Source organism: Hordeum vulgare, chromosome 5H (assembly GCF_904849725.1).
Source record: "Hordeum vulgare subsp. vulgare chromosome 5H, MorexV3_pseudomolecules_assembly, whole genome shotgun sequence".
NCBI lineage: Eukaryota > Viridiplantae > Streptophyta > Magnoliopsida > Poales > Poaceae > Hordeum > Hordeum vulgare.
Window position 1 is genome coordinate 307,370,136 of NC_058522.1, and position 24,851 is coordinate 307,394,986.

The following is a 24,851-nucleotide window of genomic DNA, read 5'->3' on the forward strand; positions in this document are numbered from 1 at the left end:
GCGGGACGATTCGTGGGACGGTTCGAGGGACGTGAAGACGTTCCACTACATCAACCGCATTTTTTAACGCTTCCCGCTGTGCGATCTACAAGGGTACGTAGATCTAATCTCCACTCGTAGATGGACATCACCATGATAGGTTTTCGTGTGCGTAGGAAATTTTTTATTTCCCATGCAACTTTCTCCAACAACTCTGACCGCTACTCGAGGAGGACCCGAGGAACCAAGGCTCGCTGGCGTTGGAGAAATCCCAAACCTCGTCCAGGTGGATCAGAACTTTGTACTGCAACAACGTGGGCTCAACGAGCGGCGAACACATCCCCGGCTCCGGCACCGCGAGCCACCGGATGGCAGGAATGGCTTTCGGATTTGCCGTCCACGCCGAGACCTTGAAGGAGGACAGAACGGCGCGCGAGTGAGTTTCCGGCACCACCGTATCCACCATGCAGGAAGATCCGAGCAAGCACTCGACCACCTCCCTGTCCGAGGCATGAGGCGGAATGCCTTCAATCTCCAGCGTCACCTTGAAACGAAGCATGGAGTGAACTTCTTGGGCTTGCCTGTTCCATGGGCGGAAGAACAGCCGGACGCCATTGTGCTCGAACACAGGAATGGCAGTGACTCTGTTGCGATGTTCCTCCCGCCCAAACACCACCAGAAAATCCTCCGGTCTTGGGAGGATGACTGAGACCCACTCTCGGGAGACACCAGCCTTCGCGCTGAGCGCCTCGAGCACGAACTCCGACGAAAGGTCGCGACGGGCGCCACCGACATACGCAACCATGGAAAACTGCAGGCGCCTCTCCAATTGTTCCATGGATTGGTAACGGCGCACGTAGCACACATCCTCAGGTGGCGCCGCTGTGTCGAGCGGAAGCTCCAGTCTTGGCGCCCGAAGCACATGCCAACTACCCTGAGCGGCGGTAGTGGCGTCGAAAGGGGCGGCGGTGGAGGAGGGGATGGGGAGGATGGGTGGCAGGGGGCATCTCGACGGGCCACTTTGGTTGCCGTCAACCTCCGGAGATCACCCTCAGACGACGGGCTCCTAGGCCGCTTGCACTCCTTGGAGCTATGCCCCGGCAGCCCACAACGGAAGCAAACCACCTCGTTAGGACAGTCTCGCCGGAGATGCCCTGCTTCGAAGCGTCGGAAGCAGAGCCCCTGCATCTCGGGGGAGATCTCACGCACAGGCCTAGGAGCGGGCGGCGCGGGATCACCCTGGTCGCCCAGCCCGTGGCGCAGCCTCCACCTCTCACGCCGCGAGGGGCGCGGCTGCCGCCAGGCCGCCGCCGGCTACGCGACCACCGGCACGAGTGGAGCGGGGCCCGAGGCCTCAGAACCACCGGAGCAGGAGGAGAGCCCTAGCCCCGAGACGACGGGCTGCTCACCGTTGCGTCGAAAGGAGGAGGTGACCTATTTGGGGCTAGCGTCCATGGCGAGGGGTGCCGGGGAGGGCGACGAGGGAACCACGGGGAAGCGGCGGAGGGGCACACGACCCGGCGGGAGGGGGGTGGCCGTCGGGGTCGGAGCGACCGGCGACGGGAAGGGGTGACCGCCGCCGCCGGAGTGGCAGACGGCGGTAGATGGAGACGCTCGCTCTCGCTCTCAATCTTCGGCCACTTGTCTCGCTCTCGCTCTCGCTCTTGTTAAAACTTATATTTAGAAACGAAGGGAGTATGAAACACTATTTGTACGTGTAGAAAATATAAGGGATTAGGATGGGAGGAAATATGGGAGATTTAAGGGGATTAGGTGAAGGCAAAGGGATCGGCAAATCCTTTATAATTCCTAACCCTTGGGGGCTGGGAAACTCTTGTGCTTGGTTCAGCTTCTTTTATCAACTTCTATTTTAAAAAGCTAAAAGTTAATCAAAGGAATAAATGTTCAAAGCAGTTTTTAAAATCTTTAACTTCTTTTTAATGTAAATTTCGAAGCTGAAGGTATCCTAAATTTTAGCCTTCAGCTTTTTTATAACACCTTTCCTACAACATCTTTCTTATAATCTACTCCCTCCGTTTCTAAATATAAGTCTTCGTAGAGATTTCACTAGTGGACTACATACGGATGTATATAGACATACTTTAAAGTGTACATTCAATCATTTTGTTTTGTATGTAGACATCTAATGAAATCGCTTAAAAAACTTATATTTAAGAATGGAGGGAGTACATCTCAACCAAACACAACATTAGAGGAGAAAATCGGAAAGAATCTCACCCGCCGCGAACATCCAATTTAGTCCCAACACCCGGACCATTGAATTGAATCGAACCAGAGCAAAAAGCGCTCATACCACGTAGGTGTCACGTGTAACATATACACGTAAAAGCACGGAGCAGGTAGTGCACATCGTGCGGCTTAGCGTGCCAGCCTGCGAACTAGCTACCGGCTTCGCTTTGTATAAATCCCGGCCGGAGACAGCACCCGATAGATGGACCCAGCCAAAGCCCGGGACGAAGCGTATTCATCCGCCCCAGTCCATTGACGAGAGAGAGCTCCGCATTGTAATGGGGGACGAGGAAAGAGGAGCGGCGGCGGCGGCGCCGCTGCTGCTGCCGGCGTCTTTGTCGGCGGCGAGCTATCATCACGAGGCGGGGTGCCCCGGCTGCGCGCAGGACCGGAGGAAGGAGAGCTGCGGCGGCAGGATACCCTACAGGGAGCTCTTCTTCGTCGGCCTCACCACCCTCGCCTCGTGTACGTAACCACTCCTTCTCTACGACTAGATTAGATTAGATTAGATTACATTACATCAGAGGGGCGCACATTCTGGCATTCTGCATCAGACTAGAGTACAATGCATGTACATTTTTACGGTCTTTATATATCATATAATAGAGGTGTCGTCGTAATGGAAATATACGGTCTTTTCGGTGACCGGCCGTACGGCGACAGGATGCCACAAACAGAGACAAGTCATTGTCCGACATACACGTTGCACAGAGGTTGAGTAGGGCCCTAGGTTCGTCACGTGACACGAGAATTGTTACACGGACCCGGCCTCCTGATATATTCTCAGTTACTCAGGTGATCACCTCACTTGCCTCATGGCTGTATATATATATACTAGCAAAAGGTTTCATGCGTTGCAACGGGAGAAAGAAATACCACACGGCACACGCTCTTAATTTATAAAAAATGTCTATAATTTAAGAATTTATAGTTACGATACAAATAAAGATGGTCTTATCCTACAAAAATGCAGTTCAAAATTTCACAGGTCTTCTATTTTAACACGGCTTGCATGTAGATTTAATACGTACAAAGAATCAGTCAAGTGACCTTCAGTTTCATCTCTAATCCTGATTTTGTTGACGTGTTCATTCCCAACCCGGATGAGTACCGGTATGAAAGAAAGACGAATAATGACTTATTTATTAAGATTGCACCCTAGATAGTATTTTTATTAAACGTTTAACAGATAAAATAATATCATATTTAAATTCTACATATTTTTCTAATCAAATTCCATGTATAATATGTTAAATTTGGAGTTACAGTTTAAAAGATATGAGTATTTAAAAAATATTTAATATATACTACGAGTTTAATGTGATAAACAGTAAGGTTTTTTTTTGTAAAATCACCTCGGTGGGTTTTCCGACGGAAGCGACAGCCTCTTTATTATTAGGTAAAGATAAAGATAAAGATAGACATATTTTAAAATGTAGATTTGTTTATTTTGCTTTATACATGATCTGTATTGAAATTTTAGTAAGAAATTGTATTTATGAGCGGAGGAAGTATAAGTCATTTTAGAGATTTTATAATATGAACTACATACGGAACAAAATAAATGAATCTATACTTTAAAATATGTCTACATATATTCGTATGTAGTTCAAAAAATCTCTAAAAATACTTAGTATTTACAAACCGGTGGGAGTATTTATTGAACACCAAAATTCAATTTTTGGTGCTTTTGTTGCTATTTTTTGGCGTTTCTATTGTCAGTTGCACTTGTTTGCAACTATATAAATGTATTGTCAAATGCTATTGATCGAGCAAATTTGATAAAGGAGGAGACCGCACAAATAGGGAAAAAAATGAGAGATAACCTTGGATGGTGTGTTGTTCCAAAAATAAAAGTTTGGATGGTGTCTGCCGGTCGGATGTCTACGGACACGTCCGCACATGTCTGAGAACATTTTTGGACATCCGATTATTAACGCTGTTGAAGATGCACTTACATGTGTGGGGGTAAAGCCAAGTACCGGAAGTATAAGGCGATGCCAGATCAGGATTCACAAGGTATACTGAAAATAACCCGAACATGTTCTTTAGATTTGTTTAAAATTTGCCTTAACAAGTGATAGAAAAATATACAAAATAACTCATTTTTCCAGATCTAATTAGTGAAGGAAAAAACGGTACTCCCTCCGATCCATAAAAAGTGTCAGTGGTTTTAGTTTTTTTTTTAGAAAAGGAGGATGACCCCGGACTCTGCATCTGAAAGATGCATGCAGCCATTTTATTGATTATTCTTGAGGACCTTACAAAGTATTACAACAATATGTTTGGATCCGCCATCTTCGCAACATCTGTCGCTACTCCTGTCCATATGATGAAAGGGTGCTAGCTGGGCCACATACCTAGACCACTTACCTAAGCCTAACATCAAAAGCCGGAAGCCCCAGCCGAGCCGGTCTAGCCATCTGCCACATACCAGGTCTAGGGCACAAAACCGATCTGACGCACTCGTGTGCAGTCGCCGCCATCCACCGGTCCGTCTTCAGAGCAGATATTTAGACTTCTACATTGTGTAGCCACTCTGCCATTGACGTCACCATGACGCCAGACTGCTACCTCCTCCTGCGCGAGTTCATCTTCACGCATCGGACGCCGAGTCCCCACAGCGCCATGCCGCCGATATCCGCCGCCATCAATGTGTGAGATGAAGCACCACTCCACCATTCCTCCAGCCAGCACTTGTTCCAAAACGATGCCCCCAGAAGGGAAGGCGATAAAACGCCATCATCGTCCGATCCAGGAAGGCTCAGATCTAGGGTTTTCTCCGGAGCATCCCGAGTCTGATGACGCAAACAGCAACACCGTTGCTCCACCAAACGAGCGCCGCCGACGTCACAGCCTCCAAGATGAAGCTGGCCAAAATGCGCCGACATCGAACCGCCGCCAGTGGTTTTAGTTCAAAATCGCTCACACTTGTTATGGATCGGAGGGAGTACATAAATAGCTCATCTGCAAACTCGTTTTCCATCCATTGTCAAAGTACAAACATATATAATTAATGCTGTTCCAGAGCAAGAATATCCATTCACACCCTTACTCTAGCTTCTTGTGATTTATCTACTCTAAAATGTTAGAAACAATAACAATCTTGACAGATTCAAAACTAATAACACATACCGAATCCTGCAACTCCATGTCTGTCGCACATCACTGAGAATCAAGATTCCATAAGCACTACTACAGTTTACTCATTTTCGGTGACACGAGCAGATCCAAAATGGCCACCAGATCCATGGCGGCAAGCAATCTCAGTACCCAATTCATACATGCTAGAGTATATTGCTATCACAAGCCATCAGTATTTCTGAAGCCATGCAAGGTTCCAAGTGTGATACGTCCATGCACATGTTCAGACAAGAGAAGAACTGCTTTTACAGAGTGTCATGCATGCCTGAGATAGAAAGCTACCCAGAGTAACATGAACTACCACATGTTGGTTGTTCCATGATCACGTATCTAACTGCTTTCTTTTCTGTTTTTGTCCCTAGCTGTCGATTGTTCCTCTGCATAGATCATGCAGTTTCACCTAACGCATCCCGGTGCAATATGTGTCCCTCATTCTGACAATAAATATATGCTCTTGCTTTGTCTTTTTCAGCTTTGCCCATCACATGCCTCTTTCCCTTTATGTATTTCATGGTATGTATTTTATCGTCGACCTATCGCATCCACTAATCTCTAGATCAAGTTGTAGATTAGATTATATAAGATTACTTTTGGTTACTTACTCTGTCCAGGTGTTCTTAAAGTTGAAGTTTAGATGTAGATTTGCATTTGAAATTAGGTTAATACAGCCCCTAATTATTCTTTGGATTTACCCTACTACTTTGCTCTAAAATTAACAGACTTGTCAAAATAGTACTAGTAGGGTTTTTGAGAGGACATCAAAAGAATTTTTTCATACATGACCGAAATATCTGAAATCTTGAAAATTCTTTTGAAAATCAATCTATCAAGATTCAGCTAAATTTGGATTTGGTTTGAATCTAGCCTGAAATTTCGAGGATACAAATATTTTTGGTACTCACTAAAATTAAGGAAATTTTATATCTTGCTTCATGCAATTAATATCTCATTTTGTAACAAAAAATACAAACAACATCTCATCTCGTTGTATCCCTTTGTACAGGTTAGAGACTTCCACGTTGCTAAAACAGAGGAAGATATAGGGTCTTATGCTGGTTTCCTTGGTATAGTTTCTGGCTCCACTATTCGATAACAAATATCATCATTTAGCATACATCGTGAATTGTACCTGAGATATCAAATATGTTTTAATGTATAGGAATGAAATTTTTATGTTGCTGTTTTCAAATGTAGCTTCTTCGTACATGATTGGCAGAGCCTTTTCTGCGATTTTTTGGGGCATTGTCGCAGACCGTGTTGGACGGAAGCCTGTCATTGTATTTTCCATTCTGTCTGTGTAAGTATAACATGAATTTAAATCAGTTTATAAAAGGAGTTCTGATTCAACTTGGCAACCATTTTTATCTTGCTATTCGGTAACTCATTAGTCACTTAATTAGCTTTCTTTATATTCCAGGGTCATATTTAACACAATGTTTGGACTAAGTACAGAGTACTGGATGGCAATAGCTACAAGACTTGTTCTAGGCTCCCTAAATGGTTTACTTGCTCCAATAAAGGTACTAAAAATTACCTGTTTCAATATGAAGGCATCTCAGTTCTGCTTACAAATATTGATCAACCGTGCAGGCTTATGCTATTGAAGTTTGTCAAGCTGAACATCATGCTCTTGGGCTCTCAGTTGTAATCTCTCAGAACAACTCTGTATTATTTGCTCATGTTCTTGCGGTTTTCATATTATGTAGTCCTTTCAAAACAAAGATTATGCTAATATTTTTTTTCTTTGATTAAAGGTGAACACAGCGTGGGGTTTTGGTCTTGTAATCGGTCCAGCTCTTGGAGGCTACCTCGCTCAGGTACTAGCCTACATGTATAAATGGACTTGCATTGCACTCGCAAGACTGCTAGTTTGAAAAAAACGAAGAGATGAACTGCTTTCATTTTCTTACTCGACTCTCCTTTTGTCAGCCTGCTGAAAAGTACCCACAAACATTCTCCAAGGAGTCAGTTTTTGGGAGGTAGATCCAGCAAGATCAAGATATAGTTATTTACAAAACTGCTTGCAGTATATTTATATTGGACTTCATGGCTGATTCATTGGATTAATTTTGCAGGTTTCCATATTTCTTACCTTGTGTAGCTGTGTCATTGCTTGCTGCCATTGTTCTAATATGTTGTATATGGATGCCGGTAGGTATAGTTTCACTACTTATTATCATCAATCTTCATTTGATCTTTCCTTAGGTAATGCTGACAAGGAATATTAGTATTACTTGGCATAATCTCTAATTTGACCAAATTTATATTCCAATTGCAACAGAGAAACAAAATATGTTACAGAAGTTCAAATTTATTTTGTCCACATTATATCTAGCTTTTCTTCCCACATTTGCTAATACTGAAAATGCTGTGGATATATGCGTTTAATAAATTCACATTAGTGGCATATATTGTGTTCAGCTATTACATGCAATATGTCCTAATGCTAATATGGTTATATTTCTCAAATGGAACTGACAGGAGACCATACACAAACATAAAATTCCGGAGAAGGATATCCAAATAGTCAAAGCCTTGCCATCAGAACAAGCCTATTTGGATTCACCTCGCAAGAAGAGTTTGCTCCAGAATTGGCCATGGATGTCAACTATGGTGTCCTATTGTTTCTTTGGTCTTCATGACACTGCATATAGTGAGGTAAATATTTGTTTCAGAACTCTTGTCCTTTCTGCATTCTGCTGCTACATGACAAGTCTCCAAATCCATCTACCTACTACTTGCATTCACCTTTGATAGTTATCATTGAATAACATTCTGGCTGTCATGCGATTCTTTCAATACTAGATACTTTCCTTGTGGGCTGTTAGTGACAGAAAGTATGGCGGTCTTAGCTTCTCATCTGAAGATATCGGTGGAGTTCTTGCTGTGGCAGGTCTTGCATCCCTCTACCTTTACCTAATGTTTTTACTTTTTGATCTTTCATGTAGCTTTGAAGGTGCATGTTAGTATCACGGGGTGACCTAATACTTCCCCCTTTTGGTCCAGGTGCTAGTCTTCTTGTATATCAGATTATCATTTATCACTGGGTTCATAAATTTCTGGGACCAGTCATTTCGGCGCGTGTTTCGTCTGTGAGTAGTCTCCTACCGTGCTTTTTCCAGATAAACAAACAGATTAGGTTTCATCACCATTGCTAATGTTTTTAAAATTGACACTGTAGGCTCTGTCCATACTTATTGTCAGTACTTATCCCTTTATGACACACTTATCTGGCGCCAAACTTTCTTTCGCTCTCTACTCTGCAGCCATGATGCGAAGTGTTGTTGCAGTAAGCATTTTCCTGCACCTGCTTTCTCTGAAAGTCTATTATACTGCAAATTATGTATCCAAGGGTATCTAATCTTTCTATGCTGCCCACTTGCACAGATTACTGCCAGCACAGGAATTTCCCTTCTGCAGAACCATGCTGTGGTATGTACATGTATATATATAACCAATTGAGCTTTATTTGCAACGCTATGTTTGTGTAAATCGAATTGAATAAAACAATGTTTCTGAATTTGATATCAGCGTCAAGACCAAAGAGGCACTGCGAATGGTATATCGACAACTGCCATGTCGTTTTTCAAGGCAGTTGCTCCAATAGGGGCTGGTTATCTGTGAGTAGCTCCTGTCATCATATATTTTCCATAAAGAGGGTGCAATGGCGAAACAATTACGATTACTGATTTTGTTTCAAACCGAAAAAACTGTAATTATCATGCTGAATCACTCTGCTGTGTGCTCCTAATTCTCATCGCCTAATGTTACTGAATGAATGCAGATTCTCATGGGCACAGAAACATCAGGACAGCACCTTCTTCCCAGGTAACAAATCAGTATGTTCCCTTCGTCTGTATAGTACCAAGTGATCAAATAGTACTCCGTATGTCAATTTATTTGCCGCTAAACTTCGGTGTGACGCAAGATACAGCATACAGTGTGCTGATTTATGTATTCGTGGTGGCAATATACCTGATTGAGACATTCAGAAGGACTTTCTGATTATAGATACTTGATATGGTTATTTGGAAAGTAAATTGATCTAGTTCGGTCTACTGAATCTGCAGGTGATCAAATGGTATTCTTGGTGCTGAATTTGGTGCAGCTACTTGGGCTCATGTTTACCTTTGAGCCTTTCCTGGTCTTACCCACTGTAGGAGAAGAGTGCAGTTAGGAACATAGCAGTATAGATTGTCGCCTGTCAAAAATTGTAATAACAGGAACGTTCTTCCAATTATTATTTTATTGCAATAACAGCGACATTTTAAAACTCGGCATGAGCCTAGGCGGCCAGTTTACTTTTTAAAAAAATGAAATGCACACTTGACCTAGTGAGCATTTTCTGAAAAGGAGGACGATGACTCTGCATCAGTTGACGAGTATCTTGTGCAAAGCCAAGAAAATCAACAAAAGGAGAAAAGGTTTGAGAAAAAGGAAAAACGGTGGCGGAAAGAAGATGATGGCCTGCACTTGATTTCAGAAGCTGCTTTAATATATTTTTTGACGATGAAAAAAGGAAGAAGGAACTATAGCCTGATGGATCAAAGACACGACGGATCTCATCAGTGGAGGACAAAAGCTAGCCAGCCAGTGAAAACAACTGATGAGAAACAAATCATTTCGCCCGCGACTGGGAAGTCATGGACAAACCTTTCTTTTCTCCTTGTGTAAAAGCCATGCACGTTCATGTTCAGGATCGCAACGCACTGACAAACACTGACCTACGTACGTAGTCCGTTGGCGGCCTCAGGTGGGGCTGCCAGAGCACTCGTAAACTCGTCGTCGATCCATGGCCAAGCAATCTGCCGCTGTGTAGTGCAAGTCTGCAATAATCTACTGTGTCCTTGCTAGTGGAAAGCGCTGCCAGGCACTAACCACTGTCAGCAAGCTAAGGGACAGGGTTCCTAGGATCTCTTCTTGTTAACTCACCACGAGTTGACAAAATATCTGGATTAACAGATGGATTAACAGATTGGCTAGATCAGTATAGGCTTTTGAGTAAATTGGCTAGATCTGTGATATTCGATACTATTGTGCAAGATGTTTCACGGGCGGCGCTCGGCATTTTGGACCTGTGGTGTGGGCCAGACACGTCACCAAGGGGGCAAATGCTCACCTGATTTTTCATTTAGCCGAGATGCCGGCAAACCATCAGGCTGGTTACAATGGGAGGTTTTTTTAGACGGGGACAAAAAATTATTTCATATATTAACTAAAAAGATAATAGAGTTTTATGGGTGTCCATACAACACCGTATGACAATTACTCATGTAATATAATTTTCTATAGTTTCTTTGCATCCACGGCGCCCATATCTTTGTCTGCTCGAGGATGATGTTGATGACGATCGGTGGCAGCGCACTCTTGTGTCGGAAGACACGGACATTTCTTTCGTTCCAAATCGCCCAAGAGACAAACATGATTAGAGAGGCTATGGTCTTGTGTGATAGAATATTCATGTCAGATTTAATGTCCCACCACTCTTCAACGGATCCCGCCAAGTGCTCAGGTTGGCACATCGGGCATAATTCATAATTTTTCCATCCCCGCTTAGCAAGTCTGTCGGCAGTCCAAATTCTATCATGGAGGGCCAATCAAGTAGTAAACTTGACATTCGAAGGTTCCCAGTTCTTCCATATCATGCAGTCCAAGGGGGGTATGACCAAGCTCAAGAATTGGGCTCTATAAGTTGAGGCCGCTGGGTAAACCCCATATTTTTTGTGTTTCCACACGATAATGTCGTCTACAAGCTCATCAATCTGGAAATCGTCACAAGCACCCAAAGCATGAATAATTTTCGGATGTGGTGGACAACGAGAATATCAGGGGGCTTTATCTTAAGAATCCATGCTTTGTTCCTTAATGCTTCTCGAACCTTCCAAGTTTTCCTCCTCGAGGCCTCGTAAATAAGGGGAGCGATGTCTTTTGGTTTGCGGCAAAGCAACCAAGGGGAGTCTGAAAGTGTGTTCTTGCCCCGTCCCCCACAGTGATGGTGGTGGAGGCGTAGAAGAAGTAGAGGTCCTTCTCGTCACATGGGATGCCCAGGCTCACCCAAAGTTTTGATGGGTCTGTCCATTCATACCAGGGACACCGCAGTCTGAGAGCACACGCGAATTTTCCAATATTGAGGACCCCCGGTCCACCATGTTCCAAGGGACGACATACAACCTCCCAATTTACTTTACACTTGGCACCGGTGGTCTTGTGTGATGCGGTCCAGAGAAAAGCCCTCTCCGACTTATTGAGGTTATGCAAAGTGCTTTGGGGGACGACCAAAGGCGTGATGGAGTGAATCGCTTGGGAGGTGATGACGAACTTGACGAGCGCCGTACGCCGCATGGTGGTAATGTTTTGGCCTTCCCAAGGGACCAATTCTCATGCCGCCTTGTCCTTAAGATACTTGAAGTCCACCATTTTTAGTCTCCAAAACGAGAGTGGTAGACCCATGTAAGTCATCGGGAAATTGGCTCTCTTTGCTGGCAGATTCTGAAGGATGTGGCCCAGGTTTTGATACGTCTCCATCGTATCTATAATTCTTGATTATTCCATGCCAATACTATACAACTTTTACATATTTTTCGCAACATCTTATACGATTTATTGGACTAATATATTGATCCAGTACCAAGTGTTGGTTCATGTTTATTGCATGTTTTTTGTTTCGCAGAATATCCATATCAAACAAAGTCCAAACGCGATCAAAATTTATGAAGAATTAGTTTGGAATATATGTGATTTTTGGGAGGTGGAATCAACGTAAACGGAGGCCCACGACCTTCACTACCCACGAGGGCGCGACCCATACCCCCTGGCGCGCCCTACCCTCTAGTGACCATGAGTCGGTTCCGTCTCTTCTTCGGGCGCAAGAAAGATAATTTATGTAAACAAATTGTGTAAAAATTTCAGTCCGAGCAGAGTTACGAATCTCCGAGAATTTAAGAAACGATGAAGGGCCAAAAACCAGGAACGCGAAACAGAAGAGAACAAAGAAGGAGATCCAATTTCGGAGGGGATCCTGCCCCTCCGCCACCATGGAGGCCATGGACCAGAGAGGGGCAAGGAATAAGAAGAAGTAGCTCTCTCCCCCCTCTCCCGGTGGGGCCAGAGTGCCACCAGGGCAAGGAGCGTGACAGCGATCTACATAAACAATCTTGCCGAAGTCAACACCAACTCTCTCCCCCTCTATGCAGTGGTGTATCACCTCTTTTTCCGTTGTAACTCTCTACTTAAATATGGTGCTCAGCACTACATACTATTTCCCAATGATATGTGTCTATCCTATGATGTTTGACTAGATCCATTTTGTCCTACGGGTTAATTGTGATATGATGTTACTGATATGAGTTGTGTGTTGATATGGTGTTGTCTTAAGGTGCCTTCCATGAGGCGCACACGTGAAGGATACAAGCTGGATGGTTTGCAATATGTTCATGATTCGCTTATAGTGAGTGACGAGAGTGACAGAAACTTGCACCCGAGTAAGGGAATTGTGCGTGTATGGGAGTAAAGAGGACTTGATGTTTAATGCTATGGTTGGATTTACCTTAATGATTTCTAGTAGTTGTGGATGCTTGCTAGATCTTCAATCATAAGTGCATATGATCCAAGTACGGAAAAGTGTGTTAGCGTATGCCTCTCCCCCATCGCATATGATAAGTATCTATCATGTTATATTTAACTTCCTATGGACAATCCTTTTCTTGCGTTACACAAAAATCTTTCTACCAAACAACCCCTAACTTTTATTTCCACGCTCTTTATTTTCTTGCAAAACAGCACCTAACTTTTATTTACTTGTTCTTTATTATCTTGCAAACCTATCTATTACACCTACTAAGTACTTCTAGTTTTATTCTTGTTTTAGGTAAAGCAAACATTAAGTGTGCGTAGAGTTGTATCGGTGGTCGATAGAACTTGAGGGAATATTTGTTCTACCTTTAGCTCAGTGTTCGATTCGGCACTTTTATTTATCAAAAAGGGCTACAAACAATCCCCTATACTTGTGGTTTATCAAGTTTCACTGACTACACCGGATTGGCACGACAGAGCTCTTTTGAAAGTTTATGTGAAGACGTGTGACTTCACCAAAACCCCTTAGGATGGATGCAAGGTTGTCAACGTCCCTCTTTATTAGTGCCACGAACACGACCGCGTCATTCTCATAGAGTGAAGTTCACACCATAGTGCCACAGCCACATATCTTGTGGAGAAGGCCCTTCTGAGTTGCAAAATCAAGAAGTTGATGGAGAGGGTCAATCGCAATCAAGAAGAGCAATGAGGTCCGCATCCATGGGTAATGGGTGGTTCATCCACCCCATTGAAGAGGATGTGTGAGGATGACATGCATAGGAGGGCGGTTATCCAGTCATGCACCTTGCTCGTGAAACATGTCCTTTGAAGGAGATCCATGATATACTCCCACCCGACCGAGTCAAAGGCCTTGCGAATATCGATCTTGAGGAGGGTGTGGGTCTTGCATTTGCGAAGACGGCGTGCGAAATTGCGGACAACATAAAGTTGTCATGGATACTTATCCTTTTAATGAAGACACTCTAGGCGTTGGACACGATGACGTTCATGTGGGGTGCCAACCTGATGGAATTCACCTTCGCCAAGATCTTGGCAATCATATGGATAAGGCTAATAGGTCTATAGTCGTTGATTCCTTACGTACCATCTTTCTTTGGTAGTAGCACCACGTTCGCAGAGTTGAGCCAATGCAGGTTTGTGGTGTGTAGGGAGTCAAAACAGGTTATGACTTGCATAATATCATGCTTGATGACCTCCCAACATTTCTTGAATAACATTCTCATGAATCCATCCTAGTTGGACGCCTTATCACTTGGCATTTCCTTGATCGCGTTCCAGACCTCCTCCTCAGTGATGGTAGCCTCAAGATCATGTATGTCATGTGGCTCAATGTTAAGCTCGTCCCAGTTGAAGTCGCTTGTGTTGTTGTTGCCCTTTCCCAAAATGTTGGAGAAGTGACCATGAATAATTTTTCTCCTTTTCATCTTGCTCAGTCACCCATTTGTGCTCATGCTTGATCCTATGGATATGGTTTTTCTCCTCCTAGCATTGATGCGGCGGTGGAATTTTTTTTGTGTTTGCATCCCCCTCCCTTAAGTTCGTAATCCTAGAACATTGCTTTTTCCAAGATCTCTCGATGGTTGCTAAGCTAACGACTCTCTTTCTAAGCTTAGACCATAGGTCAATCTCGTCAGCGGATAGGAGACACTCTTCTTGGGTGGTGTCAAGGCGTAGAACGACAAAGAGAGCAGCATGAAGTTGAACATTTGCTTTGGAGAAAAGCCTTTTACTCCACTCGGATAGGCGGGTTGCGGTTTTTTGAGCTTTTGGAACAGGACATGATAGGGTTCCATGTGATCCACCTTCTCATTCCACGTTTTTGGACCACCTCGTGCAAGACGGACATAGATGCCCAGAAATTCTCAAACTTCAAACTCCTAGGCCTCCCAAGCCCCTTATCGTCGGTGAGCAAAAGGGGACAATGGTAGGAAAGTGATGTTGATAAGGCATGTAGCACATGTGTGCTGAAAGTTGTGTCCCATTCAGCGTTGCAAAAAAGCAGTCAAGTTTGCACAAAATTGGGTTTTCTCTCTCGTTGCTCCAAGTGAACCTCCGATTTTGGAGGTGAATCTCCTTTAGCTCACATGCATACAAGGTATTGTGGAAGCGACTAATCCTACTCTGGTTCACGTTTCTCTTGCTTTATCTCTAGCCCATTATATTTGGTTAAAATCCCCTACAGGGAGCCAAGATACGCCGACCATGGGATTTTGATAGGTAAGCTCAGCAATTTTTTTTTCTTTTAGAGATGAAGCGGTGGGTCCGTAGACAGAGGTAATCTAGAAGCACACCTGGAATGCATGGATGTGTACCATGGCCGATAGGCACTAGGCGGTGGTGACTATATATGTGAGCTCGAGCAAGTGTGTTGGGGATATCACCCGCGGTATGACCTGCCCTATTGGGCCGGGTCAGGTGCATGGCGATTCAACATTCATAATCAAGATAGGCCTTGGCCCAGGGTCTGAGAGGCGCAAGGAGATCTTCAACAGAGAGTCGGCCGGGCCCATGAGCCTAGATGGTGGTTCAAGACCCCCGGAGAAGATGAGTCATTGTGGGCGTTTCCCTGCTTGGAAGACACAACGGTTTAGAGATATGGCAGGCGACGATTTGTAATGTGGCCTGAACTCTTGTAAAACCTAGGACCTCGACCTGTATATAAAGGCGAGTCCCTAGGGTAGATAGGGTCAAGTTACAATCCATCGAGAGCTAGGTCAGGCGAGTTACGCCCTCCTTGTAATCAATTCCACCATCAATATACACAAAGCAGGACGTAGGCTTTTACCTCCATCGGAGGGGCCGGACCTGGGTAAACCCGAATCTCGCTTCCGCTCAACCCCTTTGAGTCGCCACCAAGGTGTGATGGCTCCATCACTAAGTCCTTTTCGCGACGACATCTGCCGTGACAAAACCACGACAGTTGGCACCCACCGTGGGGCTAGCGCACGGTGGAGTTGAGTTCTCAAAGGGAGCCCTTCCGGGGTTTGGGAGCTACGCGGTCGGCATCATGACTAAGAGCCGTCGTGGAAAGTACGACATCGACAATTCTGAGTGGGGGCCTGATGCCGATTCAATCGAGTCTGGATACAGGGTCCCCTTCGGCAACATTTATGTCTTTATTGGCAAGTTTGGGGCTCCCGTACCTGAGCCGGGCCCGGTACGCCCATCCTGTCAAACATCAGGTCAGGACACACCACGCCTTCATTGGTTTTACGCAGGGAATCGACCTACCAGATGAGCCGGTGGTCCAGGAGAACACCCTTGTCAACTCGGACGACGAGTCGTTCATTGGCGACACAGATTCGATCTATCCTCTCCACTAAGGGTGGCTTGGGGGATTGCCTGAGGCAGCAATCTCCGAGGACGTTGAAGGACCCCATCGTCAGGTCGCCATCTACATGGCGGGAGCAGCGACGCCTCAGCCAACCGCAGCCGGCAACAACGAAGCCATCGGATCAGGAAAGACTCCGGCTCAAGCCATGACGGATTTGGTAGTAGAGATGGCCAAACTCACGGCGATTATTGTGACGGCGGAGAACCAAGAACATGCCAATGCCGAGTTAGCGAAACTAAGGGAGGAGATGGCCAAGATCCAATGCGACATTGATGGTGAAGCCGCCAGGATGGCAACCCAACAGGCCCAGATCGCCGCGGAGACAGAGCGGCTAAGTGTTGAGGGATGTCGGCTTGAAGACAACAACGCGCTTCCGATACGATTCACCAGAGGAGGCATCGCAATCGTCTGCCAGTCGATCTAAATCCAACTCGACTCTTCGACAACCCACATACACCTGGGATGGAGCCTAACCGGTCATGGCAAGTTACCCAGCGCGTCGACCCGGCTCAGTCGCCGCCCAACCCACATGCGCCTCAGCCGGCACCGGCTCAAGCACCACGCTTTCAGACACCGTGGGGTCACTCTTCAAACCCCGTTGATAACGTACTGGTGGCGACCCACAACCTCGAGTCTCTTCCCATCCATGGAAATTCTCTGGCTGAGGTAGAGGCAAGGAATGCCATTGAGATGTTGAAAACGACGGTGGTCCAACAGGCGCAGTATTCATATAGCCGCGAGCGGCTGCACTCCACACCTCAAGCAAGTCGATGACCCGCCCGCGGTGTCCAGCAGTGAACGGCGACGGCCTCCGCAAATCAAACCGCCCGGGATGCATGATACCCGGTCTCAAGACCTCGTGGATGCAGCACGAGCCGCCCCGCTTGACGGAGATGGCGGCCACGACGGGTCAAGGCTATCCGGCTTATGTGCTGCCTTCCCCCACGCAAGCCGACTCAGGTGGTAGGAACATTGGGATACCTTGTCTATCACCCGCCCTCCGCAACGAGCGTATGCCCAAGGATTTCAAAGGCCCGCGCAAGGTTCCCAATTACACGCCGGATCTCGAGCCAGGATATGGATCGAAAGCTACAAGCTCGCAATGGACATGCTTGATGTTAACGAAGCAGTATGTGCCAAGTACTTTACAATGATGCTTGAGGGTACGGCGCACACTTGGCTGATGAACCTGCCGCCCAACTCCATCAATACCTGGGCCGAGTTGAGGAAACGTTTTGTCAAATACTTCTGAGGGACTTGCAAACGCCCGATGACTATTGTCGACTTGCAGCACTGCGTCCAGCACCCAGATGAGTCGGCCCATCATGGGACGCGGAGGGTTGCAGAGGTGATTCACTCATCGGATGGCATTTCGGCAGCTCAGGCCGTGCTGATCTTGGAGAAAAACTGTCAATACCAGCCTTTGGTGTTGAAGCTTGGGCGACTCAAGCGCAAAGTGCAGGATACGGGAGAGTTGATGGACACTTTGACTAGGTATGCCGAGTCAGACGATACCAAAGATCCAGGGGAGGATGATGATAAAACTAGCACCGCCAGAAGGGGGGAGTCATCCAGAGGCCAATCTCAGTCCCAGGGGCGAGACAACTACGACCCCGCGGGTCAAGGGAAGAAAAGGCGGCATGAAGGCGCCACTGATTTCGTCGCAAATACAAACATTGGGAACGGGAACCAGCGTCAGAAGAAAAGGGGATTCAGTGGGAAAAAACCACGCAACTATCACGAGATGCTCAAGGGCCCCTACCCACAACATACCACAGCGGAAGGTCCATCCACACATTCTTGGGAAGACTGCTATGTGATGCAGGAGTTTCGTGCCGAGGCGCTCAAAAACGGCCAAGGAGGTAGTCATGGCGGACGCCCGGATCAGTTTGGGTCCGACGACTCACACAGAAATCCGTTTGGTGGTTTTCCTAACCCAGGTCCACAGGGCGGGTCGCAGGCTAATGCTGGGCAGTATCTGGTCCAGAACAGTCAGCAATATAACGCGCAGGGCGATTTTGAGTAGCAACTTCAACAAGGCGGCTCACAGTAGTAGAATGACAACGACGGCTTCTAGAACAATCCTAAGCAGTTGAACAGTGGGCAGTATCATGTATTTACCACCAATACTTGCAAAAGGGACAAAAAGGTCAAGCACAGAACGTTCAGCGTCATTGAGCCGGCGCTCCCCAGGTATCTCAATTGGTCTGAGCAGCCCATGCTGGAGCAGGGAGGATCACCCGCCCCGGGTTGATAACCATGGCGACTTACCATTGGTCGTGGCGCCACAGGTAGGCACTACTGAAATTCAGAAATTTGCCGTCTGCCAAGGCGGACGGCAAAGGGGGCAACCACGGACGGCAAAGGCTTTGCCGTCTTCCCCCTCATGGCAAAGTAGACGGTAAAAAAAATCCGGTGAAGAGGCTCTTTGCCGTCTGCTTTCACAAAGCGGACGGCAAAGAATCTTTGCCATGAGGGGGCAGACGGCAAAATAAGTGGGACGGCATATATTGCAACGTCCCCGTTAAGTGTTAACGACAGGCCTCCTCTCTTTGCCGTCTGCCTCCCCCCCTTTGCCATGTGGGGGCAGACAGCAAAGAGGGGAGAGAGAGGGGGCAGATTCTCTCTTTGTCGTCTGCCTCCCCCCCTTTGCCATGTGGGGGCAGACGGCAAAGAGGGGAGAGAGAGGGGGCAGATTCTCTCTTTGTCGTCTGCCTCCCCCCTTTGCCATGTGGGGGCAGACGGCAAAGAGGGGAGAGAGAGGGGGCAGATTCTCTCTTTGCCGTCTGCCTCCCCCCCTTTGCCATGTGGGGGCAGACGGCAAAGAGGGGAGAGAGAGGGGGCAGATTCCCCCTTTGCCGTCTGCCTCCACCCCTTTGCCATGTGTTGGCAGACGGCAAAGAGGGGAACCAGCCCCTTTTTTGTTTATTTTTTGTTATATCCAGCATTTTTAACAATAATCACGATATATATATATATTTGACATAAATAAATTTCTTTCCGTACTCATAACCATATTAAAATAACTCTCATCCATAGTGCATACATATTATGGAAGTTACATCCGTACCAAACCATATATTACACCAGTTTCATCCACGTGCATACAAAGTTTCATATATTCATATACTACAATAGTTTCAATACAACCCATTGTAAAAGAAATCATCTTCAAGCATTCCATCAACCAAGCTTCCCGTGAAGTGAAGGTAATCTGCAAAATGACAAATAAGAAAGTTAGAAAAATAATACTAGATGAAGTAGTGTATATATAGGTTATTTCGGAGAGAAATTAGCTAAGTATAGACCATTTAGGAGCTAACTAAGCTAATTATGTCATTTAGGTGGAACCCTAGCTAACTATAGGAGAAGAGAAAGAGAAGAAGAAGTAAAAGAAGGAGGAGGAGGAGGAGAAGGAGAAGGAAGAGGAGAAGAAGAAGAAAAAGGAGGAGGAGGAGGAGGAGGAGAAGGAGAAGGAAGAGGAGAAGAAGAAGAAGGAGAAGAAGGAGAAGAAGAAGGAGAAGAAGGAGAAGAAGAAGGAGAAGAAGGAGAAGAAGAAGGAGAAGGAGCTCCCACTCCTTCTCCTTCTTCTTCTCCTTCTTCTCCTTCTTCTTCTCCTTCTTCTCCTTCTTCTTCTTATCCTTTTGTCCCCTTCTTCTTCTCCTCCTCCCTCTCCTCCTTCTTCTTCTCCTTTTTCCTCTTCCTTCCTTTCATTTTCCTCTTTTTCTCTTCTTGTCCCCTTCTTCGGGCTAAATTGGCTAAGAATGCCTTTTTGGAGCTAATTATGTCATTTCGAGGATAATTAGCTAAGTATAGGTCATTTTTATTAAATAGGCCATTTTGGAGCTAACTAAGTTAATTATGTCATTTCGTAGGATAATTAGCCAATTTAGCCTTTCTTGGATAAGTCTAAGCTACGTAGAAGAAGAGATAGAGAAGAAGAAGTAAAATAAGGAGGAGGAGGAGGAGGAGGAGGAGAAGAAGGAAGAGGAGAAGAAGAAGAAAAGAAGAAGGAGAAGGAGAAGAAGAAGGAGAAGGAGAAGGAGGAAGAGGGAGGAAGAAGAAGGGGAAGGAGGAGCTCCTTCTCCTTCTCCTCCTTCTTCTCCTTCTTCTTCTCCTCCTCCCTCTCCTCCTTCTTCTTCTCCTTTTTCCTCTTCCTTCCTTTCATTTTCCTCTTTTTCTCTTCTTGTCCCCTTCTTTGGGCTAAATTGGCTAAGAATGCCTTTTTGGAGCTAATTATGTCATTTCGAGGACAATTAGCTAAGTATAGGCCATTTTTTATTAAATAGGCCATTTTGGAGCTAACTAAGCTAATTATGTCATTTCGTAGGATAATTAGCCAATTTAGCCTTTCTTGGATAAGTCTAAGCTACGTAGAAGAAGAGATAGAGAAGAAGAAGTAAAATAAGGAGGAGGAGGAGGAGGAGGAGAAGAAGAAGGAAGAGGAGAAGAAGAAGAAAAGAAGAAGGAGAAGGAGAAGAAGAAGGAGAAGGAGAAGGAGGAAGAAGGAGGAAGAAGAAGGGGAAGGAGGAGCTCCTTCTCCTTCTCCTCCTTCTTCTCCTTCTTCTTCTCCTCTTCCCTCTCCTCCTTCTTCTCCTCATTTTTCCTCTTCCTTCCTTTCATTTTTCCTGTTTTTCTCTTCTGGTCCCCTTCTTCGGGCTAAATTGGCTAAGAATGCCTTTTTGGAGCTAATTATGTCATTTCGAGGATAATTAGCTAAGTATAGGTCATTTTTTATTAAATAGGACATTTTGGAGCTAACTAAGCTAATTATGTCATTTCGTAGGACAATTGGCTAATTTAGCCTTTCTTGGATGAGTCTAAGCTACGTAGAAGAAGAGATAGAGAAGAAGAAGTAAAATAAGGAGGAGGAGGAGGAGGAGGAGGAGGAGGAGAAGAAGAAGGAAGAGGAGAAGAAGAAGAAAAGAAGAAGGAGAAGGAGAAGAAGAAGGAGAAGGAGAAGGAGGAAGAAGAAGGAGTAGGAGGAGCTCCTTCTCCTTCTCCTCCTTCTTCTCCTTCTTCTCCTTCTTCTTCTCCTCCTCCCTCTCCTCCTTCTTCTCCTCATTTTTCCTCTTCCCTCCTTTCATTTTTCCTCTTTTTCTCTTCTTGTCCCCTTCTTCGGGCTAAATTGGCTAAGAATGCCTTTTTGGAGCTAATTATGTCATTTCGAGGATAATTAGCTAAGTATAGGTCATTTTTTTATTAAATAGGCCGTTTTGGAGCTAACTAAGCTAATTATGTCATTTCGTAGGATAATTAGCCAATTTAGCCTTTCTTGGATAAGTCTAAGCTACGTAGAAGAAGAGATAGAGAAGAAGAAGTAAAATAAGGAGGAGGAGGAGGAGGAGGAGGAGAAGAAGAAGGAAGAGGAGAAGAAGAAGAAAAGAAGAAGGAGAAGGAGAAGAAGAAGGAGAAGGAGAAGGAGGAAGAAGGAGGAAGAAGAAGGGGAAGGAGGAGCTCCTTCTCCTTCTCCTCCTTCTTCTCCTTCTTCTTCTCCTCCTCCCTCTCCTCCTTCTCCTCATTTTTCCTCTTCCTTCCTTTCATTTTTCCTCTTTTTCTCTTCTGGTCCCCTTCTTCAGGCTAAATTGGCTAAGAATGCCTTTTTGGAGCTAATTATGTCATTTCGAGGATAATTAGCTAAGTATAGGTCATTTTTTATTAAATAGGCCATTTTGGAGCTAATTAAGCTAATTATGTCATTTCGTAGGATAATTAGCCAATTTAGCCTTTCTTGGATAAGTCTAAGCTACGTAGAAGAAGAGATAGAGAAGAAGAAGTAAAATAAGGAGGAGGAGGAGGAGGAGGAGAAGAAGAAGGAAGAGGAGAAGAAGAAGAAAAGAAGAAGGAGAAGGAGAAGAAGAAGGAGAAGGAGAAGGAGGAAGAAGGAGGAAGAAGAAGGGGAAGGAGGAGCTCCTTCTCCTTCTCCTCCTTCTTCTCCTTCTTCTTCTCCTCCTCCCTCTCCTCCTTCTTCTTCTCCTTTTTCCTCTTCCTTCCTTTCATTTTCCTCTTTTTCTCTTCTTGTCCCCTTCTTCGGGCTAAATTGGCTAAGAATGCCTTTTTGGAGCTAATTATGTCATTTCGAGGATAATTAGCTAAGTATAGGTCATTTTTTATTAAATAGGCCATTTTGGAGCTAACTAAGCTAATTATGTCATTTCGTAGGATAATTAGCCAATTTAGCCTTTCTTGGATAAGTCTAAGCTACGTAGAAGAAGAGATAGAGAAAAAGAAGTAAAATAAGGAGGAGGAGGAGGAGGAGGAGGAGAAGAAGAAGGAAGAGGAGAAGAAGAAGAAAAGAAGAAGGAGAAGGAGAAGAAGAAGGAGAAGGAGAAGTAGGAAGAAGGAGGAAGTAGAAGGGGAAGGAGGAGCTCCTTCTCCTTCTCCTCCTTCTTCTCCTTCTTCTTCTCCTCCTCCCTCTCCTCCTTCTTCTCCTTTTTCCTCTTCCTTCCTTTCATTTTCCTCTTTTTCTCTTCTTGTCCCCTTCTTCGGGCTAAATTGGCTAAGAATGCCTTTTTGGAGCTAATTATGTCATTTCGAGGATAATTAGCTAAGTATAGGTCATTTTTTATTAAATAGGCCATTTTGGAGCTAACTAAGCTAATTATGTCATTTCGTAGGATAATTAGCCAATTTAGCCTTTCTTGGATAAGTCTAAGCTACGTAGAAGAAGAGATAGAGAAGAAGAAGTAAAATAAGGAGGAGGAGGAGGAGGAGGAGAAGAAGAAGGAAGAGGAGAAGAAGAAGAAAAGGAGAAGGAGAAGGAGAAGAAGGAGAAGGAGAAGGAGGAAGAAGGAGGAAGAAGAAGGGGAAGGAGGAGCTCCTTCTCCTTCTCCTCCTTCTTCTCCTTCTTCTTCTCCTCCTCCCTCTCCTCCTTCTTCTTCTCATTTTTCCTCTTCCTTCCTTTCATTTTCCTCTTTTTCTCTTCTTGTCCCCTTCTTCGGGCTAAATTGGCTAAGAATGCCTTTTTGGAGCTAATTATGTCATTTCGAGGATAATTAGCTAAGTATAGGTCATTTTTTATTAAATAGGCCATTTTGGAACTAATTAAGCTAATTATGTCATTTCGTAGGATAATTAGCCAATTTAGCCTTTCTTGGATAAGTCTAAGCTACGTAGAAGAAGAGATAGAGAAGAAGACGTAAAATAAGGAGGAGGAGGAGGAGGAGGAGGAGGAGGAGGAGAAGAAGGAAGAGGAGAAGAAGAAGAAAAGAAGAAGGAGAAGGACAAGAAGAAGGAGAAGGAGAAGGAGGAAGAAGGAGGAAGAAGAAGGGGAAGGAGGAGCTCCTTCTCCTTCTCCTCCTTCTTCTCCTTCTTCTTCTCCTCCTCCCTCTCCTCCTTCTTCTTCTCCTTTTTCCTCTTCCTTCCTTTCATTTTCCTCTTTTTCTCTTCTTGTCCCCTTCTTCGGGCTAAATTGGCTAAGAATGCCTTTTTGGAGCTAATTATGTCATTTCGAGGATAATTAGCTAAGTATAGGTCATTTTTTATTAAATAGGACATTTTGGAGCTAACTAAGCTAATTATGTCATTTCGTAGGATAATTAGCCAATTTAACCTTTCTTGGATAAGTCTAAGCTACGTAGAAGAAGAGATAGAGAAGAAGAAGTAAAATAAGGAGGAGAAGGAGAAGGAGGAGGAGAAGAAGAAGGAAGAGGAGAAGAAGAAGAAAAGAAGAAGGAGAAGGAGAAGAAGAAGGAGAAGGAGAAGGAGGAAGAAGGAGGAAGAAGAAGGGGAAGGAGGAGCTCCTTCTCCTTCTCCTCCTTCTTCTCCTTCTTCTTCTCCTCTTCCCTCTCCTCCTTCTTCTCCTCATTTTTCCTCTTCCTTCCTTTCATTTTTCCTCTTTTTCTCTTCTGGTCCCCTTCTTCGGGCTAAATTGGCTAAGAATGCCTTTTTGGAGCTAATTATGTCATTTCGAGGATAATTAGCTAAGTATAGGTCATTTTTTATTAAATAGGACATTTTGGAGCTAACTAAGCTAATTATGTCATTTCGTAGGACAATTGGCTAATTTAGCCTTTCTTGGATGAGTCTAAGCTACGTAGAAGAAGAGATAGAGAAGAAGAAGTAAAATAAGGAGGAGGAGGAGGAGAAGAAGAAGGAAGAGGAGAAGAAGAAGAAAAGAAGAAGGAGAAGGAGAAGAAGAAGGAGAAGGAGAAGGAGGAAGAAGAAGGAGTAGGAGGAGCTCCTTCTCCTTCTCCTCCTTCTTCTCCTTCTTCTCCTTCTTCTTCTCCTCCTCCCTCTCCTCCTTCTTCTCCTCATTTTTCCTCTTCCCTCCTTTCATTTTTCCTCTTTTTCTCTGCTTGTCCCCTTCTTCGGGCTAAATTGGCTAAGAATGCCTTTTTGGAGCTAATTATGTCATTTCGAGGATAATTAGCTAAGTATAGGTCATTTTTTTATTAAATAGGCCGTTTTGGAGCTAACTAAGCTAATTATGTCATTTCGTAGGATAATTAGCCAATTTAGCCTTTCTTGGATAAGTCTAAGCTACGTAGAAGAAGAGATAGAGAAGAAGAAGTAAAATAAGGAGGAGGAGGAGGAGGAGGAGGAGAAGAAG

The 24,851-nt window shown here is 44.9% G+C and overlaps 1 protein-coding gene across 1 annotated transcript; it reads left to right on the forward strand.

The window, feature by feature from the left end:
- The first annotated feature begins 2,402 nt into the window (after positions 1 to 2,402).
- Positions 2,403 to 9,725, forward strand: LOC123398619 (protein ZINC INDUCED FACILITATOR-LIKE 1-like). The gene is made up of 17 exons (XM_045093069.1): positions 2,403 to 2,694; positions 5,846 to 5,886; positions 6,377 to 6,437; positions 6,568 to 6,670; positions 6,791 to 6,893; positions 6,964 to 7,017; positions 7,128 to 7,190; positions 7,303 to 7,352; positions 7,449 to 7,524; positions 7,855 to 8,031; positions 8,179 to 8,266; positions 8,380 to 8,465; positions 8,555 to 8,662; positions 8,761 to 8,805; positions 8,905 to 8,993; positions 9,158 to 9,201; positions 9,444 to 9,725. The coding sequence occupies exons 1-17, from the start codon at positions 2,508 to 2,510 to the stop codon at positions 9,548 to 9,550; spliced, it is 1,482 nt and encodes a 493-aa protein (XP_044949004.1). The 5' UTR covers positions 2,403 to 2,507; the 3' UTR covers positions 9,551 to 9,725.
- Positions 9,726 to 24,851: the final 15,126 nt, after the last annotated feature.